Below are 21,657 nucleotides of genomic sequence, written 5' to 3' on the forward strand. Positions count from 1 at the left end.
ATAACCAAGTTTTAAAACATTTCATACACTTAAAAACCTACGTAAATTTAACATGAAAACCTAAACAAATCCTGAAATGTCAATGTACGCGATGGTACTTTAAAATCCACGATGCACTGAGATCGTGTAATGGGTGAATCTCAAAGGAGCGAGAGAACCGTGTTGTGCTGAAATATTAGGAAAAAATGGACCAAACCTTCAGGTAGTATCAATATTCGAAACCAGACAGGTTTTTAAGGCAGTAGTAAAAATATCCCAGACTGGGAAGAACTTTCAGACAGAACAAATGATTCTGTAGCCTTTGCACGATGCGAGAAAAGTCAGGGTTTGCAGCACATGACCCTGTGAGTCTCTATGGCCTTTGGCTGGCGTGTACGGTACACTACGCGGCCCAAAAAGACCGTCGGGCCACAGAGGACGCTGGCTGGCCTCAAGAATGTGCTTATGTTGCCAATTGGGAGCATAAACAAGTTCTCGCAAGGCTTGCTTGTCTCGCAAGCCTCTTCTAATCTCCCGGAGGAGGTGCAGGGGGTCGGGGAGGTGGTGGTTGGACGGCAACACAAAGGCATCGAACACTGGGGGGAATAATCGCAGACACAGCCCCCCTACCGGGATGAGCTAACCCCTCCATTGCTTGGCGTTACATCATGACGGTGAGTCATAGTACGAGGGGGGTCAGGAGACAGTTAAGTGCACGCGTTGTAAAAAGGTAGACGCTGGATTGTACTGCAGGAAAAACCAAGCATGGACTCGGTACATAAATCATTAACCAACACTCGGTCAGTCCGTTTTTAAAGGCAACAATGTCCAACAAAGAACCCCAGGAACAGTCCAAGAAACAGGTTTAGGTTAAGAGTACGCGTTGTAAAAAGGTAGACGCTGGATTGGACTGCAGGAAAAACCAATCATGGACTCGGTACATAAATCATTAACCAACACTCGGTCAGTCCGTTTTTAAAGGCAACAATGTCCAACAAAGAACCCCAGGAACAGTCCAAGAAACAGGTTTAGGTTAAGAGTACGCGTTGTAAAAAGGAAGACGCTGGATTGGACTGCAGGAAAAACCAAGCATGGACTCGGTACATAAATCATTAACCAACACTCGGTCAGTCCGTTTTTAAAGGCAACAATGTCCAACAAAGAACCCCAGGAACAGTCCAAGAAACAGGTTTAGGTTAAGAGTATGCGTTGTAAAAAGGAAGACGCTGGATTGGACTGCAGGAAAAACCAAGCATGGACTCGGTACATAAATCATTAACCAATACACGGTCACTTTGTTTTTAATGGCAGCATTGTCCAACAAAGAACCCCAGGAACAGTCCAAGAAACAGGTTTAGGTTAAGAGTATGCGTTGTAAAAAGGAAGACGCTGGATTGGACTGCAGGAAAAACCAAGCATGGACTCGGTACATAAATCATTAACCAACACACGGTCACTTTGTTTTTAATGGCAGCATTGTCCAACAAAGAACCCCAGGAACAGTCCAAGAAACAGGTTTAGGTTAAGAGTTAGACTGGAAAACAACAATGAGAAGTCAATAAGATTTTGCTTGAAAAACATTCCTTCTCTTCCAAGCATGGCTGTTTCTGGGAAAAACCAAAAAAATGTGGGACTTTCGGGGGTAAACTCAAGGTTAATCTTCAGATCGCAAAGACATTCTACGGATGCACCAGCCATCTCTTTACGTGATTTTTATGACTTTGGAGAGGATTTGAGTTGTTGGCAAGGCGCCTTCGCGGGCTAATTTGGCGCACACAAAGCCAATCTCTTCAGCCCGTATCCGTTTGAAGCAAGCAAAACAAAACAAAGGCATTAATTGGGGATTACTCGAGAAGATAATCTAAGGCTTGAAACGACGCTAGACACCATCTTGGGAAGAGATCACACAACCACCACCGGATCCAGCCATTAAAACAAACAAGCCGATGACAAACATAATAATCCCAGAAACCACTCATAGCTCCATTAGTTGACTAATAATAGTCGTAATTACACATTGATGACTCTTTTCAAGTGGATTCTAGCAATTCCACGTCCTGCGTCTTCCATTTAAATCGCTGCAGCAAACACAAACAAGACACGGTTGAATCTTAAAGTCAAGCCAGCCCTCCTAATGCTATAAGGCGGTGTTGAAGTACTACTACTATGGTAACTACTACAAACAGAGGTCCGACAAGCCGTTAAATGCACATAAAGCGCACTGCGGTTTGGTTTCGCTCCATTTGCGACCAGCTTGGCAGTTGTCGAGGTTGAACGACGTGGCGTAAAGTACAAATTAGAAGTTACTGCGACTTTCAATGGCATAAACCACAGATACAGGTGGAAAGTGTTTTTGATGCGCCTATATCAAAAGTGTCCAAAGTGCGGCCCGGGGGCCATTTGCGGCCCGCCGCTAATTGTTTACCGGCCCGCCACACATTCTGGAAATGCTATTGCAAAAATTAAAAAAACATTTAAAAAAGTGGAATGAGGTGAAATCTAACTAGAAAAAGTTGCAATGTTGACACAAAGCTACCATGCAGGCTTTTTTTTTTCTTTTGTCTATCTTTATTTTTTATTTTTTTGCCATTGCTCCAAAAAAAAAAATCAATAATAATAATTGACCTATTCAAGGCTCCAATTATTTGAAATATTTCACTTTAAAATGTTTTATGTGGGAAATATTGCATATATTGTGTGGTTGCCATACAAAAACATCAACATTTTATTTGACTAAAGAGCATAAAACAAACAAAATAATAGTTCAAACGTAAAATCGACAGATATATCTGAAGTTGAGCTAGTAACTTAAGTGTTGAAAGTTAAAAAAAAAACTAATAAAAATGTATCACTTTCTGAGTGGGGCACCTTTTGGATCCCAAATATATTTAATGGGATTTTATTTATCTTTTCACTGTGATGACTCAAAAATGATAATGAATCAATGGTGTCCTGCATTATTGATATTTTTAAGACTCTAAATACTTCACTTCAAACATTGCTTTCTGAATGTTTTGGGCAGTGGGGGAAATACTGCGTATTTCAGTTTTATTATAAAAAACTAAGTTGTCTTTGACAGAAAAGGCATACAACCTTTTTGTTTTTTTACACTTTATATCAACCTGATGTTGATATACTGTACAGATTTACTGTAAGCGTTATATAAATAAAATAATAATAATTTGACTTCTTTTTAACATTTTAATGGCTTAGACCCTTTATGGTCCCCGGGAGCCCTAAAGGTAAAAAACAAACAAAATCCATATATTTTGTTATGGTTTGAAAATGAAAAATATCAAAATGGCCCCCGCATGCTTTAATTTTTCCGTGTGCGGCCCTCAGTGGAAAAAGTTTGGACACCCCTGGCCTATATGTATTTGCCTGTAATGTAGGACGTGTTTAAGGCCTACGCTCTACTGATAAGTCGAGTGATGGTGATGGTGGTGGGTGTACAGTAAAGTATCCTTTTTTCTCTATCATTTTTTTTTATTTTTTTTGCGTCCCCTTACATTGACTTTTCAATAGGGACGCCTTCGGAGCTCACACAATGAAAAATGGCTGGCGGCTCCATTCACGCGCTTATTAATATGCGAGTGCGGCCCCTCGCTGCCTGACAGTCGGGAGATGAAATGCAGACAGTCATTTTTTTAGCAGAAATCCGTACACTTAGGATTCAGCGCAAAGAAGAAAAATGGCGAGAGAGTATGAATAATGAAGCGATTATTTCACTTAGCGCCCGTGTGATGGCTCATTACAAAGTTTGTTATTTGGCTTGGATGTTGTGGTTCTGCCCCTATCTTAAAAACCAACCATTAGTTGTAATTTGACTACCTTATGACGTGTGTGTTTGTAATGTGTCTTGTTTTCCTGTTAGTAGGATGTAACAATATAAAAATTGTAAATCACAGTTATCATGACCAAAGTAATATTTTTTTTGTTGTTGTTATTAACGCGGTATTGTTGAACTTGGACTTAGACAAACTTTATTGATTCACAAGAAAAATTGTTCCACACAGTAGCTCAGTTACAAAGCATGGAAAGGGTAAGGATGGAAAGGATAATGGAGGTATAAAGTAGACAAAAAATGTACCGTAGTAGCGATATAAAATATAACATATATGTAATATTTACATTGTAGATATACAGTATATAATATATACTGATATATTATATTATATTTTTATATAATATCTATACAACATTTAACAAATCCCAATTACCATGTACAATATTACAGTATATGTAACAGCTGCAGCAAAAAAAAAAGGGTAGCATAAAATAGAGAGTGGATCCAGCAGAAAATATACATATATTTACATTATTTATATAACGTACTTAAAAGTACTTATATAAGGAAATTGTTTGACCCAGTGTTATTTTTAATAACAAAAATAAATAGACACTGTTAGAAAAGCCACTATTTTGCATGTTTTGTGTTTTTTTATGTTTTAGTCCTAATATTACATTTAGTTTTAATGGTTAAGCTTGTATTGTTTGGACTACTGGCTTGCACTGTAGCATTTTAAGAAATAGATATATTAATCTTTTTTCATTATTACTGGCGAGCGTTGTGGCATCCTACTCTGTTCGGCGGTCCTTGAACGCACCTTGAAAGAATATAGAGAAGAATGAATGGGAAAAATGTTAGAAGGGATGTAGAAGACCACAAGGTCAGGGTTTAGAACAGCTTTGGCGTTTATGCCCACAGTCGATTCAATTGCACGTTTTTCAAAATAAAGCGTAGGGGAACATTTTTATGATATTTGAGATGTATTTCAAACTAATTATGGCCAACAGTGTGTAAATAAGAGACTATATAAAATACACCAAATCATACAATATATTACTTACGGTTTTCACATTAAAAACAACTCATTTTTAAGGAGTGGTGGCTTTTATTTTGCCGTGGCAATGATCGATTGCATGTAAGGGAAACCCAGTCCACATACAGTGGGTCTGGGTTAGTTTTTGCCTCATTCCTGTGAGAATCCTGCGTGTGACCGAAGCATTAGGAGTGGGGGTTGGTTCATTTATCCAGAACTGGCTGCAGTGTGCTCAAACAACCAGTAGGTAGCATCTGTGAGCGGATAATACTGTATCATCTCTTTCGGACAAATCAGGTCGGTAGTGTATTCTTCATTCGTGCTTTAAAGTGAGGGGTGAGGCAAAAACTAAGCCAGATCCACTGTATACCGTAACCGACAGCAACTGGCGAGCGTTACGGAAAATAAACCCTCTTTTCGGAATATTTTGAACCTTCCACGATGGAAGTGCTATACGGAAGTGAACGGAACCGTATTGTTTGGTGGAGACAAGTTTCTTGTATACGTTTTTTTGGGTTCAAAAGAAGACTTTTGAGCTGTGCTTGTGTTTGAAACGTACGGGATTATGTTCCGACCAGCACGACGTGACACCGTACGAGACGTGTGTATGTCACTTTCACACGTCCACGCAGATGCTGCAGTGACCAAAGTTCCAGAGACGACAAGTTTTATTCTGAGCGCGAAGCCTTATAATTTTCCCCTTGTTTGGCGTCTTTTTTTTACCCAGTTCTCCCCCCGGTCGTTCAAAAATAACCCGTATTATTTTCATTGCAGCTTTGAACACGCTCACCACACAGCGCGGCAGTTAAAGTCACATGTGTTTGCCATTTAGGAGTCGTGCACTTTCTCTCACAAGTCCAACTTTTTATTTTTTTTCTCTCCAGATACACGCTATCGTGAAGCAAAACCAAGTGGTTTGTTTTTTTTAATTGTATGCGACAATAAGACAAAATAAACTACCATTATCCTCCATCTTGACAAGCATGAACCCAGCATTGGTTATTACGAAGTGGGTACTTTTGTGTTGTAAGTGTCGTCTTCATTCATAGAAGCTCCAAATAAACACGTTCATTGCATATTCACCATGCATAAACAACCCGCCATCCATTAAACATTTCCTCTCTGGGACGTAGGACCAAAAGAGAATCACATTTTGCCCGAGGGGGCTGTGATATAAAATGTATGTTCTTTACCAGAGACCCCTTGCATTCAGACCCTGTGGTGTCGACACATTGGTGTCGCTGAAATAAATTTGGTGTCGCTGAAATGTTTCCCAAAGTAGGACTGAAAACCAGCTCACGATTGTGTTTTGGATGTACAGTAGTACAAACGTACGAAAAACCCAAATCATTTTTTCCCTTAAGACGTAATGTAAATGTATTTAATCTGTGAAAACTAATTTGGTATAGAGCTAGAAAAGCAAAGTCGTGAATCCAGATCCAGATCCGGATCAGTCCCAAAATGTAATCACTTGTTCCTTATCACGTTTCGGACATTTCTTGAAAGTTTCATCAAATTCTGCCAATAATTTGTTTAGTTATCTATAGAAGAATTAAATCAATAGAGTGAAGCCTCCTGTCAGTCAGACAAAGTCTCTGTCCCTGTGGGTGAAGGCGGGGCCGCAAAAAACACGGTAATGTAGTAGAAATGATCAGCATCAGCCCCAAAATTTGATCACAGGTTCCTTGTCCCATTTCCGACATTTCACGAAAGTTGCTTGAAAAACCGCCCGTAACTTTTTTTTGAGCTATCTATAGCGGAATTAAATTGTCTTTCAATCAAACTTTGTCTCCGCAAAGTGCACACACACACACATACAGATTTGGAAACCTAATTGATTGATTGATTGAAACTTTTATTAGTAGATTGCACAGTACAGTACATATTCCGTACAATTGACCACTAAATGGTAACACCCGAATAAGTTTTTCAACTTGTTTAAGTCGGGATCCACGATAATCAATCCATGGTACTACTAAGGTGACATAGTAGGAAATTTTCAGATAAGGCCCAAAACCTTATCCCGTTTCGGACATTTCCCGAAAATTTTAGGAAAATCCGCCGTTGCTTGCTAATTAACTAGACAAACTAACGGCAGCAATCACATAACTTCCTGTCGGAGGTAATATTCATAGTAGAGATGTCCGATAATGGCTTTTTTAACAATATTCCGATATTGTCCAACTCTTAATTACCGATTCCGATATAAACCGATACCGATATATACAGTCGTGGAATCAACACATTATTATGCCTAATTTTGTTGTGATGCCCCGCTGGATGCATTAAACAATGTAACAAGGTTTTCCCAAATAAATCAACTCAAGTTATGGAAAAAAAAATGACAATATGACATGGCCAAATTTATTATTGAAGTCACAAAGTGCATTATTTTTTTTTTGACATGCCTCAAAACAGCAGCTTGGAATGTGGGACATGCTCTCCCTGAGAGAGCATGAGGAGGTTGAGGTGGGCGGGGTTGGGGGGGGGTTTAAAGGGGGTAGCGGGGGGTGTATATTGTAGCGTCCCGGAAGCGTTAGCTGCAAGGGGTTCTGGGTATTTGTTCTGTTTGTTTATGTTGTGTTACGGTGAGGATGTTCTCCCAAAATGTGTTTGTCATTCTTGTTTGGTGTGGGTTCACAGTGTGGCGCATATTTGTAACAGTGTTAAAGTTGTTTATACGGCCACCCTCAGTGTGACCTGTATGGCTGTTTACCAAGTATGCTTGGATTCACTTGTGTTTGTGAAACAGGCAGTGCCTTTAAGGTTTATTGGCGCTCTATACTTCTCCCTACGTCCGTGAACACAGGGGCTTTTTAAAAAGTCATGAATTTTACTTTTTGAAACAGATACCAATAATTTCCGAACCAATACCGATAATTTCCGATGTTACATTTTAAAGCATTCATTGCCCGATAATATCGGTAGCCCGATATTATCGGACACCTTTAATTCCTAGTTGTGCTTGCAGTTTGTTACGCGCGACGTGATAACCGAGTCGATATACGAAAAACGGGGCAAAATTGTGCCATACATTATCGGCAAATGTGGACACGCCACTAAAGAATTTCACATAGAGTCGTTTATTTCTGCCGGCTTGCCACAGATAAGTTTGGACTGCCACTAACAGATTTGGCGCTACAATGTCGAAAATTAATGTCCCTATGTATATGCAACGTTAAGACGGAGACTCCTATTGAAACATTCTATTTTGAATGTGTCACTTCCTGTTTTGCTTATGTTACGGTCGGTGCAGAAGTGAGGTTTTATGAGACGTATTAGAAGTGCGAGTTTCTTGTTCAATGTGCGACGTTTATTCGATGTTCTGATGTTATAGTCAGAAGGACAGCTGTGTTTATTTACCGTATTTTTCGGAGTATAAGTCACACCTGCCGAAAATGAATAATAAAGAAGGAAAAAAACATATATAAGTCGCACTGGAGTATAAGTCGCCTTTTTTGGGGAAATTTATTTGATAAAACCCAACACCAAGAATAGACATTTGAAAGGCAATTTCAAATAAATAAAGAATAGTGAACAACAGGCTGAATAAGTGTACGTTATATGAGGCATAAATAACCAACTGGTATGTTAACGTAACATATTATGGTAAGAGTCATTCAAATAACTATAACATATAGAACATGCTATACGTTTACCAAACAATCTGTCACTCCTAATCGCTAAATCCCATGAAATCTTATACGTCTAGTCTCTTACGTGAATGAGCTAAATAATATTATTTGATATTTTACGGTAATGTGTTAATAATTTCACACATAAGTCGCTCCTGAGTATAAGTCGCACCCCCGGCCAAACAATGAAAAAAACTGCGACTTATAGTCCGAAAAATACGGTAGTTTTGATGCCTTCAGTGACAATCTACAATGTAAATAGTCATGAAAATAAAGAAAACGCCTTGAATGAGAAGGTGAGTCCAAACTGTTGGCCTGTACTGTATGTCTCGTCACGAATCGTTATGAAAAGGTAGAAGAAAATGGTAGCCAGTAATCAAAGCTATGATCGAAAAACAACAAAACTCTTAAGACTGTAGCAGGAATGTAACCATTACCGGTATTAATGATGAACTTAAGTAAAACTCCCAACAGTTAGCATTATACCCGCATTTTGATAAGCTCACACTAAGACTGCTCTTTTACTGGAGATACGAGCTAGCCCACTAATCGCTAGCAAGCTTTAATGCTAACATGAATACAAGACATGATTGTATTTTTCTATTACAAACATCAGACCACAATCTCTTCTTAAACTTAATTATAAGAGTTCAGTATGTGTACAAGTACTTTTCAGCACATTCAACAATACTACAATAATGATAACCTTGATCATTTTGGTCACAATAACCATGATGTGAAATTTGCATTCAAATAACTATAACATATAGAACATGCTATACGTTTACCAAACAATCTGTCACTCCTAATCGCTAAATCCCATGAAATCTTATACATCTAGTCTCTTACGTGAATGAGCTAAATAATATTATCATATATTCTACGGTAATGTGTTAATAATTTCACACATAAGTCGCTCCTGAGTATAAATCGCACCCCCGGCCAAACTATGAAAAAAACTGCGACTTATAGTCCGAAAAATACGGTATTTAATAGCATCTACTAACCTGATTTATATCGTCTATAACGCGCAACTCTACAGTAGCCTATGGTCAAATATGCAAATTACGCAATGACGTAGCCTATTAGCCCTTTTTAGAGTAAAGAAACCCGCACAGGGGCAAGAATTTTTAAACCAGTCGGAAAATAGCATTAGACCGCCGACATGACAGATGTATTTTTTAATAATTGAATGGCAACACCACCACAAACCATAGCGGGGAGTAAGCCCCGATACAAGACCACACAGATCTCAGAGGCAATGGACCGAGAAGCAAAACGTTGAATTTTAAAAGGGGTAAAAATATAAAAAACCCCAGCATTATGGAAAAGAATCATGTTTACTGCTTCTAGTTCAACTGGCTTCTAATGTAACCTATTGAACGTTGGATTAATTGAATATTTGTACTTTCATTTCTCAAAAACCGATGTCGGTCTCATCCCTGTCTCTTTACCGGCCACACAATGTAATAACTACCGAACTGGGAATCAATATAGGTAATTAAAAGGCTCAGCCTTCAAATGAGTAATACCGCCATTGGCCTTTGAGTATACTCCGGCCTATCAAATAATGCGATCAATTTATTTGACTTTCTTTCCCTCGCTGCGACGCACAGATGTCTAATTATCTCCCACTCGGTTCTTTTCACTCCTTTTTCTGCCGTGACGTCTTTAAATATTTCTGAAAAAGGTTCTGAGCCTTGCAGGGGTGCAGACAGGACACGTAACATTAGCTGCATTAAAAAGAAAAAAGAAAAGATTTAAAGCGGCTTTTTAGTTTGATTCACGGCTGAAAAGCAGCTACAATATGTCCAACTGATAGATTCGGCTTTACCATGAATTGATTTACGTGGACCCCGACTTAAACAAGTTGAAAAACATATTCGGGTGTTACCATTTAGTGGTCAATTATACGAATATGTACTGTACTGTGCAATCTACTAATAAAAGTTTAAATCAATCAATCAATCAGCACTTTTTTTAATGTATTTTTTTAAATAAATAGGACTAGAATTTATTGCAGGATGCGAACAAATCAAATAAAGCTAATTTGATGGCGACATTAGTACCTCGGTTTTTGTACAATAGGTCTTACTTTTTATATTATACAGTTTTCGCTTGAAATTTTCGTCCAAATTAGTTTTTTCAGTTATTGTATGGCCAGACATTTTGACTGGACTCTCACTATTACATACTTGCCAACCCTCCCATTTTTAGCGGGAGAATCCCGATATTCAGCGCCTCTCCCGACAACCTCCCGGCAGAGATTTTCTCCCGACAAACTCCCGGTATTCAGCCGGAGCTGGAGGCCACGCCCCCTCCAGCTCAATGTGGACCTGAGACTGAGAGTGGGGACAGCCTGTTCTCACGTCCGCTTTCCCACAAAATAAACAGCTTGCCTGCCCAAAGACGTCATAACATCTAGGGCTTTTATAGAGTGCACAACTGTGCACACAACAAGGAGACGAAGCAGAAGACCGAGGAAATTACAGACAATGGCGGCCGAAATGATATATTCATCATGAACGGAGAAGTTAAACAGGACAATACTGCCATCTAATGGATAGCCACTGGAACACTGAAATTGAAGTATTTTTTTTTTTCTATGTAAATAAAATAAAATATATATATATATATATAGCTAGAATTCACTGAAAGTCAAGTATTTCATATATATATATATATATATATATATATATATATATATATATATATATATATATATATATATATACTGTATATATATGAAATATTTATGAAATACTCGAGTTGGTGAATTCTAGCTGTAAATAACCACGCCCCCCACCCCCAAACACCCCCCCCCCCATCCCCCCGACCAAGCCCCCCCCCCCCCCCCCCCCCCCACCTCCCGATATTGGAGGTCTCAAGGTTGGCAAGTATGCACTATTATGTTAGATCCACTATGGACTGGACTCTCATTATTATGCTAGATCCACTATGGACTGGACTCTCACTATTATGTTAGATCCACTATGGACTGGACTGTCACTATTATGCTTGATCCACTATGGACTGGACTCTCACTATTATGTTAGATCCACAATGGACTGGACTCTCACACTATTATGTTAGATCCACTATGGACTGGACTCTCACAATATTATGTTAGATCCACTATGGACTGGACTCTCACAATATTATGTTAGATCCACTATGGACTGGACTCTCATTATTATGCTAGATCCACTATGGACTGGACTTTCACTATTATGTTAGATCCACTATGGACTGGACTCTCACTATCATGTTAGATCCACTATGGACTGGACTCTCACTATTATGTTAGATCCGCTATGGACTGGACTCTCACTATTATGTTAGATCCACTATGGACTGGACACTCACTATTATGTTAGATCCTCTATGGACTGGACTCTCACTGTTATGCTGGATCCACTATGGACTGGATTCTCACTATTATGTTAGATCCACTATGGACTGGACTCTCACAATATTATGTTATATCCACTATGGACTGGACTCTCACAATATTATGTTAGATCCACTATGGACTGGACTCTCACACTATAATGTTAGATCCACTATGGACTGGACTCTCATTATTGTGCTAGATCCACTACGGACTGGACTCTCACTATTATGTTAGATCCACTATGGACTGGACTCTCACTATTATGCTAGCTCCACTATGGACTGGACTCTCACTATTATGTTAGATCTACTATGGACTGGACTCTCACTATCATGTTAGATCCACTATGGACTGGACTCTCACTATTATGTTAGATCCACTATGGACTGAACTCTCACAATATTATGCTAGATCCACTCGACGTCCATTGCACCGGTCGCCCTAGGGGGGATCCCCACATCTGCGGTCCTCTCCAAGGTTTCTCATTGTCCCATTGAGTTGAGTTTTTCCTTGCCCTGATGTGGGATCTGAACAGAGGATGTTGTTGTGGCTTGTGCAGCCCTTTGAGATACTTGGGATTTAGGGCTATATAAATAAACATTGATTGATTGATGAAGTTGTGGGAAAAATTACTTTAATGATCAATTTTAGCCATAATCAGCCAGCTTAACTTTGTCCACGTCAACTCAAGTACGTTTTAAAGCAGCGTCAATTTGCAACGCTAGTTAAATTTAAACGCCGATACCAACCATCGGAAATTTTGACCGCGCTTTATCAGTAATCGCTACATCCGTATTAGCAAGTGTATGTTTCGTAGAAAGGTACGTCCAAAACTGAGTTGCACCTTTATCTGATTTAGTATGCCACTCGGCAACTTTTGATCCGTAGTTACAGATCAGAACACTGATGGCAAGGGTAGGTTTGAAACTTCGGAAAATAGCGAAAATTCTCCCGCAAAACACGCTAACAAATGGAGGATAAAATGTTTCCTGTAGGAGACAAAACGAACCCCTTTAGCCACTAGGGTTTGATTGATTGGTTGATTGATTGAGACTTGTATTAGTAGATTGCACAGTACAGTACATATTCCGTACAATTGAGCACTAAATGGTAACACCCGAATAAATTTTTCAACTTGTTTAAGTCGGGGTCCACGTTAATCAATTCATGGTAACAGTAAGCTGACGCTAGCTCATCCATTTCTACCACACAGGAACCCGGGAATCGAGCCTAAGACCTTCTCACTGTGAGGCCCAAACACTAACCACCGATTAGTGCAACGCTAAAAAAAAATGTTTTTGTTGTTGAATTAGCAAAAAAAATGTTCAACACCCAAAAGGACTTTTTAAAAGTTTTGTTGTCTGGTCAATCCGGCGGTTTGGCTTCGTATGCTAAATTGCCAAGAAAGAGGAACACAAACGCCGGCCAGCAACGACTGCTAGCGTAGCACATTGTCGCCAAGCTGATGCCTCGTAAATCACCTATTCTTCTTCCCTCCGAAAAGGACCCCCGGGGGACGCCCGATTCCTCTTGTGGCGGCGTGCAGGACGCCGAGGGAACCGGGGAGCAGATGCGCCGAGGATGAAGAGGAGGAGGTTTTGTGGCGGGTGTGGGGGTTGAAAAATAGACGAAGGAAAAAAAGACCTCCACCCCCGACACCCCCTTTTTTTCTGCGCAATGTAACCACAGGAGCCGTGGGATTGGAAGCTATTGTAAACACTCCATGACTGTTGAGCACAGGGAACACTTTGCTGCACATTGTCCACAAGCAACCGGATTCAAACCTGCGGTTTTTCACAATAACTGATCACTAGAAAAAACAGGGGTAGTAGTTTTTTTTTGTCATAAAGAAATACAATCATGTGTGCTTACGGACTGTATCCCTGCAGACAGTATTGATTTATATTGATATATAATGTATATATTGTGTTTTGTATGTTGATTTAATTATTAAAAACATATATATATATTATTTTATTTTTTTTAATTTCTTGTGCGCCCGCGGCCCGGTACCAATCGCCCAACCACCGATATAGAGGATCTTTGACAAGCTTTTTTTAGTGACAGATTCCTAGGAAACAGTATTCCTGTCATATAGAAGATCTTTGAGTAGCTTTTTTTTAGTGACAGATTGTTAGAAAACTGTATGCCTGTCATACAGAGGATCTTTGACTAGCATTTTTTTTAGTGACATATTTTTACTAAACAGTATTGCTGTCATATAGAGGATCTTTGAATAGCTTTTTTAGTGACACATTCTTAGAAAACAGTATTATTGTCTTATAGAGGATCTTTGACTAGCTTTTTTAAGTGACATATTCTTAGAAAACAGTATTCCTGTCATATAGAGGATCTTTGACTAGCTTTTTTTAGTGACAGATTCTTAGGAAACAGCATTCCTGTCAAATAGAGGATCTTTGACTGGCTTTTTAGAGACATTCTTAGAAAACAGTATTTATGTCATTTAGAGCAGTGGTCCCCAACCACCAGTCCGTGGATCGATTGGTACCGGGCCGCACAAGAAATAAAAAAATAGAAATATATATATATATTTTTTAATTAAATCAACATAAAAAACACAAGATACACTTACAATTAATATAGATCAATACAGTCTTCAGGGATACAGTCCATAAAGAAGTAAGTCCGTGGACCGAAATAAAAAAATAAAAAAATATTTATTTTTATTTTTTATTTTTATTAAATCAACATAAAAAACACAATATATATATTATATAACAATATAGATCAATACAGTCTGCAGGGATACAGTCCGTAAGCACACATGATTGTATTTCTTTATGACAAAAAAAAAAGTATTCCTGTCATATATAGGGATCTTTGACTAGCTTTTTTTAGTGACAGATTCTTAGAAAACAGTATTCCTGTCATATAGAGGATCTTTGACTAGCTTTTTTTTAGTGAAAGATGTTTAGAAAACCGTATTCCTGTCATATAGAGGATCTTTAACTAGCTTTTTTAGGTGACAGATTCTTAGAAGACTGTATTCCTTTCATACAGGAGGATCTTTGACCAGCATTTTTTTTTCTTGCAATAGGTTCTTATTAAGAACAGTTTGCCATATAGAGGATTTTTGTCAAGTGTTTTTGTTGGTAAGTTCTTAAAAACAACAGAGCAGTCCTGTCATACAGAGGATCTTTGACCAACTTTGCAGTAAGTTCTTTAAAAAAAAAAGCATTACGGTCATGAAGAGGATATTTGTCTAGCTTTTTTGGTGGTAGATTCTTAAAAACAGCGTTTTGACAGTGGCTTCTTAAAAACGGCAGCGCATTTATTTCACAAAGGCATACTTTGACATGCTTTTTTTGGTGAAGGATTCTAAAATACAGCAGAGTACTCCTGTCATAATGAGGATCTTTGACCAGAGTTTTGGTAGTAGGTTCTTAAAATCAGAGGAGCACTCTTATCAAAGACATTCTTTAACAAGCCTTTTTGGTGGTAGATTCCTAAAAACAGCAAACAAAATATTTGAGTGTTTTTTTATTTATTTTTATTTTGCAATATGTTTTCTTAATTAAATATAGAGGATCTTTGACCAAAGTTTTGTCAGTAGCCTGACAAATAGACATTCTTCGACAAGCCTGTTTGGTGGTATTCTTAAAAAGAGCAGACTATTTCTGTCATATAGAAACACTTTACCAGTGTTTTGGCAGTAGGTTTTAAAAAAAAAGCAGAGCTGTCCTGTCATATAGACAATCTTTGACTACCGCTTTGGATGATAAATTCTTAAAAACAGCAGGACGGTCCTGTCCAACAGGTTGCGTTTTTGGCAATAGGTCCTGTCATATAGAGGATCTTTGACTCATCGGCTCTTTGACTAGCGTTTTGGCAGTAGGTTCTTTAAAACAGCAGGGTGTGCTTGTATCATATAGAGCAGAGGTGTCAAATATATTTCCACGTGGGCAGGACCGATAAAATCATGGCACAATAATAAAAAAATTAAAGACAACTTCGAAATGGTTTTCTTTGTCTTTCTATGGCCAAAAAAAAAAGAACAAGAACATTCTGAAAATGTACACATTGCAAAATCCTCTTGGCATAACATTTCAAGTTGGTTGAAAATTCTAAAGGGAAACATTGATGCAGTTTCAAAAACACCATTAAGAACACAATGAACTTGGACTTTGTCTCAGTGTCCCATTAAACTTTAAGCACTTCCTGTTGAGCATTCTCATGTTGACAGTTCACCATTAAACACGTGTTGTTCCCTCAAACCGCGGCATTGGTGACATCGGCAACTGCCACAACACATTCATTTATCATCATTCAAATATTACAATTATAGTATAAACAAAAACAATTGTCAAAATGACACCCGAATCAAAGATAACATAACTACAAACGTAACCAATGTGAACATGGTAGATTTAAGCATGAAATAAAATAGAACAAACAAATGTAGAAACACACATTTTTACAATGGAGTTCAGGGTGCGCAACGAATTGCGAGCGCGGCACGTAACGCTAACTAGACCTAAGTCTTTGCATCTTACCGTTTTGTTATTTTATCCTTTGAGTGGATAATTTACAGTGAAAGAAGGTATTGTGTGTGGCTACAGCATCGGTATGTCACTATCTGCTGCCAGCCACAACAGGAGCAGCACCTAAAGATAGCTGCAGTTTCCTTCATTAAACAATTGCAGCTAATTTTTATACTTAGCAAACTGATCTTCCGGACCGGATTAAATCTGTTTACGGGCCAGGCCGGGCCGTAGGTTTCACACCCCTGATACGGATAGCTTATTTGGTGGTAGATCCTTAAAAAAAGCAGGGCAGTCCTGTCCTATATATATATGATCTTTGACTACTGTTTTGGTGGATAAGTAAAGACTACTATCCCTTTAGTGGAGTAAAAATGTGAGGGTTTGGCAGTTTTAGCTATCCAAAAATGTACCACCCATGAATCTTTAAGAGCCTTGAGGCACATTAACTACAAACTTAAACAATGTGAACATGGTAGATTAAAGCATGAAATAGAACAAACAATAAATGTAGAAACACACACTTTTACAATGGAGTCCAGGGTGCGCACGTAACACTAACTAGACCTAAGTCTTTGCATCTTACCGTTGTGTTATTTTATTCTTTGAGTGAATAATTTACAGTGTGTCGCTACAGCATCAGTCTGTCGCCATCTGCTGCCAGCCACAACAGGAGCAGCGCCTAAAGTCAGCTGCAGTTTCTTTCAATATACAATTGCAGCTCATTTTTATACTTGGCAAACTGATCTCGCGGACCGGATTAAACCTGTTCGCGGGCCGGGCCGTAGGTTTGACACCCCCGATTATAGACCAATTCTAAATAGCCTTTTTTGGTGGTAGATCCTCAAAAAGAGCAGGGCAGTCCTGTCCTATATATATATGATCTTTGACTACTGTTTTGGTGGATAAGTAAAGACTACTATCCCTTTAGTGAAGTAAAAATATAAGGTTATGGCAGTTTTAGCTGTCCAAAAATGTACCACCCATGAATCTTTAAGAGCCTTGAGGCACATTAACTCCAAACTTAAACAATGTGAACATGGTAGATTTAAGCATGAAATAGAACAAACAATAAATGTAGAAACGCACACTTTTACAATGGAGTCCAGGGTGCGCACGTAACGCTAACTAGACCTAAGTCTTTGCATCTTACCGTTGTGTTATTTTATTCTTTGAGTGGATAATTTACAGTGTGTCGCTACAGCATCAGTCTGTCGCCATCTGCTGCCAGCCACAACAGGAGCAGCGCCTAAAGTCAGCTGCAGTTTCTTTCAATATACAATTGCAGCTCATTCTTATACTTGGCAAACTGATCTCGCGGACCGGATTAAATCTGTTCGCGGGCCGGGCCGTAGGTTTGACACCCCCGATTATAGACCAATTCTAAATAGATTTTTTTGGTGGTAGATCTTCAAAAAGAGCAGGGCAGTCCTGTCCTATATATATATATGATCTTTGACTACTGTTTTGGTGGATAAGTAAAGACTACTATCCCTTTAGTGGAGTAAAAATGTGAGGGTTTGGCAGTTTTAGCTATCCAAAAATGTACCACCCATGAATCTTTAAGAGCCTTGAGGCACATTAACTACAAACTTAACCAATGTGAACATGGTAGATTTAAGCATGAAATAGAACAAACAATAAATGTAGAAACGCACACTTTTACAATGGAGTCCAGGGTGCGCACGTAACGCTAACTAGACCTAAGTCTTTGCATCTTACCATTGTGTTATTGTATTCTTTGAGTGGATAATTTACAGTGTGTCGCTACAGCATCAGTCTGTCGCCATCTGCTGCCAGCCACAACAGGAGCAGCACCTAAAGTCAGCTGCAGTTTCTTTCAATATACAATTGCAGCTCATTTTTATACTTGGCAAAGTGATCTCGCGGACCGGATTAAATCTGTTCGCAGGCCGGGCCGTAGGTTTGACACCCCCGATTATAGACCAATTCTAAATAGCCTTTTTTGGTGGTAGATCCTCAAAAAGAGCAGGGCAGTCCTGTCCTATATATATATGATCTTTGACTACTGTTTTGGTGGATAAGTAAAGACTACTATCCCTTTAGTGAAGTAAAAATATAAGGTTATGGCAGTTTTAGCTGTCCAAAAATGTACCACCCATGAATCTTTAAGAGCCTTGAGGCACATTAACTCCAAACTTAAACAATGTGAACATGGTAGATTTAAGCATGAAATAGAACAAACAATAAATGTAGAAACGCACACTTTTTACAATGGAGTCCAGGGTGCGCACGTAACGCTAACTAGACCTAAGTCTTTGCATCTTACCATTGTGTTATTGTATTCTTTGAGTGGATAATTTACAGTGTGTCGCTGCAGCATCAGTCTGTCGCCATCTGCTGCCAGCCACAACAGGAGCAGCGCCTAAAGTCAGCTGCAGTTTCTTTCAATATACAATTGCAGCTCATTTTTATACTTGGCAAAGTGATCTCGCGGACCGGATTAAATCCGTTCGCAGGCCGGGCCGTAGGTTTGACACCCCCGATTATAGACCAATTCTAAATAGCCTTTTTTGGTGGTAGATCCTCAAAAAGAGCAGGGCAGTCCTGTCCTATATACCGTAATTTCCGGACTATAAGCCGCACCTGACTATAAGCCGCACCAGCTAAATTTAGGGGAAAATACAGATTGCTCCATATATAAGCCGCACCCGACTATAAGCCGCAGGGTTTTGATGTGTAATTACCGTAGTATATAGGGGTTCCTGCTACCACGGAGGGGATTGTCGGGACAGAGATGACTGTTTGGGAACGCAAAGCGTCCCATTTATTAACAATAAATCTTTCAATCATTCAATCAAACTTTCACATCTTTGACATGGCGAACAGCATTCGTGCAGAGTACAAATAATACAACGGTGCAAAGTAATACAAAGTGCTCGCCTGTACGTTATCAAAATAACCAGCCTTCCGGTATATGAAAAGTCAGTCTTTAATCATTGTGTCATCGTCTTCCTCCTGCGTACTAAAACCACCGAAATCCTCTTCGTCGGTGTCGGAGAAGAACAGGCCGTAAATAAGCCGCACCCTTGTATAAGCCGCAGGGACCAGAACGAGGGGAAAAAGTAGCGGCTTATAGTCCGGAAATTACGGTATATATGATCTTTGACTACTGTTTTGGTGGATAAGTAAAGACTACTATCCCTTTACTGGAGTAAAAATGTGAGGGTTTGGCAGTTTTAGCTATCCAAAAATGTACCACCCATGAATCTTTAAGAGCCTTGAGGCACATTAACTACAAACTTAAACAATGTGAACATGGTAGATTTAAGCATGAAATAGAACAAACAATAAATGTAGAAACGCACACTTTTACAATGGAGTCCAGGGTGCGCACGTAACGCTAACTAGACCTAAGTCTTTGCATCTTACCGTTGTGTTATTGTATTCTTTGAGTGGATAATTTACAGTGTGTCGCTGCAGCATCAGTCTGTCGCCATCTGCTGCCAGCCACAACAGGAGCAGCGCCTAAAGTCAGCTGCAGTTTCTTTCAATATACAATTGCAGCTCATTTTTATACTTGGCAAACTGATCTCGCGGACCGGATTAAATCTGTTCGCAGGCCGGGCCGTACGTTGGACACTCCTGACATAGACAATCTCTAAATAGCTTTTTTTGGTGGTAGATCCTTAAAAAGAGCAGGGGAGTCCTGTCCTATATATATGATCTTTGACTACTGTTTTGGTGGATAAGTAAAGACTACTATCCCTTTAGTGAAGTAAAAATGTGAGGGTATGGCAGTTTTAGCTGTCCAAAAATGTTAAAAGCCTTGAGGCACGTAAACCGACAGTCTCCTAAATTGGCAACACATTATTATTCTTTGAGCATCAAAGTGGTGCACACATGTGAAACTACCAAGCGGAACTTCCCAGACTTCACATCATAGATCATTTGTCACTTTATGATAAACAATACAGAAGCCCACCAGGAGCAGCTCTGCAAGCACCACAAGCGCACCCAAAAATAATGAATTAAAGTATGTTTTTATCAATAAAGCCCCCATTAATGCGTCATTTTAACTCAAACTTTTTGGGTGCGTGTTGCCTTCAAGGTGCCTCGGACGGAGGATGGGGGAGAAGAAGAGGGAGCCGCAATTCAACGCATCCTTAAGGAGGAAAATGTGACAAAAAAAAACTCACCTGCGCAGTTGATGAAGAGCAATCCCAAGAGGAGGATCCTTATTTGAAGCATCTTTTGGTCGGATAGTGTCCTTTTTTTTTGTTCTTTTTCAGAAAACAGCTGAGAGGATGTAGCTCGGTGCTCCTTGCACGGATTGCGCGCAACAATGAGTGACAAGCAGCAGCAGCAGCAGCAGCGGCGGCGGCGGCAGCACAGCAGCAGCCGAAGCACTCACACGTCAACACAGGCGCGCCAGCTCAATTGGTAGCAGTGCGATTACTCCGCCCGGTGGCCCCGCTCTCGCACAGCATGCCCGATCGGAGGCGGAGGAGGAGGCGGCGACAAAGTAGTGCGCGGAGACAGCAGATGGTCCACTAATTCGGATTATTGAGCTGGTGCGAACTGGCACGTTGGGGGCTTCGGGGGTGGGGAGGACATTATCCAGACAACTACTGGATAATAAAAGTATTAAAAAGTAATAATAATGAAACAATTGTGTCAATATTAAAAGCGATGACAACCAAGCCTGCATTATATTAACTAGTAACGAGGGCAGTGCCCCACCACAGCCACTTTTTTTCCTGTTCTTTCGTGGTTCAATTCAACTCGAAAAAAAAAAATAATAATAAAATTCAGGTCGTAATGAGAAATGCTAACAAAGAGGATTATGGAAGAAGTGGTAACGCTAACATGTGTTCAAGAACACAAACGCTAGCAATTCTATTCTGATCCATGTCGTAGCATCTGCTAGCTAACTGTATTTTTTAATACATATAACATTATTATTATATTAAAAATATATTTTTATTTCTGTTTTATGGTTGGAAAAGATTAGCCCCGTCAAATTAGAGCTCGGTCACTAAGCGAGCCTAAGCTAAATAAATGTGATATTCCAGCCACTGTTATTTAATTAAGTCTTTCACGATGCATAGGGGCAATGAGAGAAGTGCCCCATCAAAGGTTTGTTTTGTAATTCTCTCATTAATCAAATTGGCATGGTCGTCAAATCGATTACCGACTTAATGTTCCCAATCAGTATCGACCAGTAGCAAAATGTACACTTACGTTAACATATGTTAAAGAACACAAATGCTAGCAATTCTATTCTGATCCATGTTGTAGTGTCTGCTAGCTAACTGGTTATATTTTTATTTCTGTTTTACGGTTGGAATAGATTATCCCTG

At 39.3% G+C, this 21,657-nt stretch overlaps 1 protein-coding gene across 1 annotated transcript in view; it reads right to left on the reverse strand.

Annotated features, from left to right (window-relative positions):
• LOC133649970 (neural cell adhesion molecule 1-like) overlaps positions 1 to 20,703 on the reverse strand; it is a 616,992-nt gene extending 596,289 nt beyond the window's left edge. The window contains exon 1 of the mRNA XM_062046685.1: positions 20,494 to 20,703. Coding sequence (XP_061902669.1) covers positions 20,494 to 20,545 — 52 coding nt within the window. The 5' untranslated portion in view covers positions 20,546 to 20,703. The remainder of the gene's footprint in view (positions 1 to 20,493) is intronic.
• Between the last annotated feature and the right edge of the window lie 954 nt (positions 20,704 to 21,657).

This window comes from Entelurus aequoreus, linkage group LG05 (assembly GCF_033978785.1).
Source record: "Entelurus aequoreus isolate RoL-2023_Sb linkage group LG05, RoL_Eaeq_v1.1, whole genome shotgun sequence".
Classification (NCBI taxonomy): Eukaryota; Metazoa; Chordata; class Actinopteri; order Syngnathiformes; family Syngnathidae; genus Entelurus; species Entelurus aequoreus.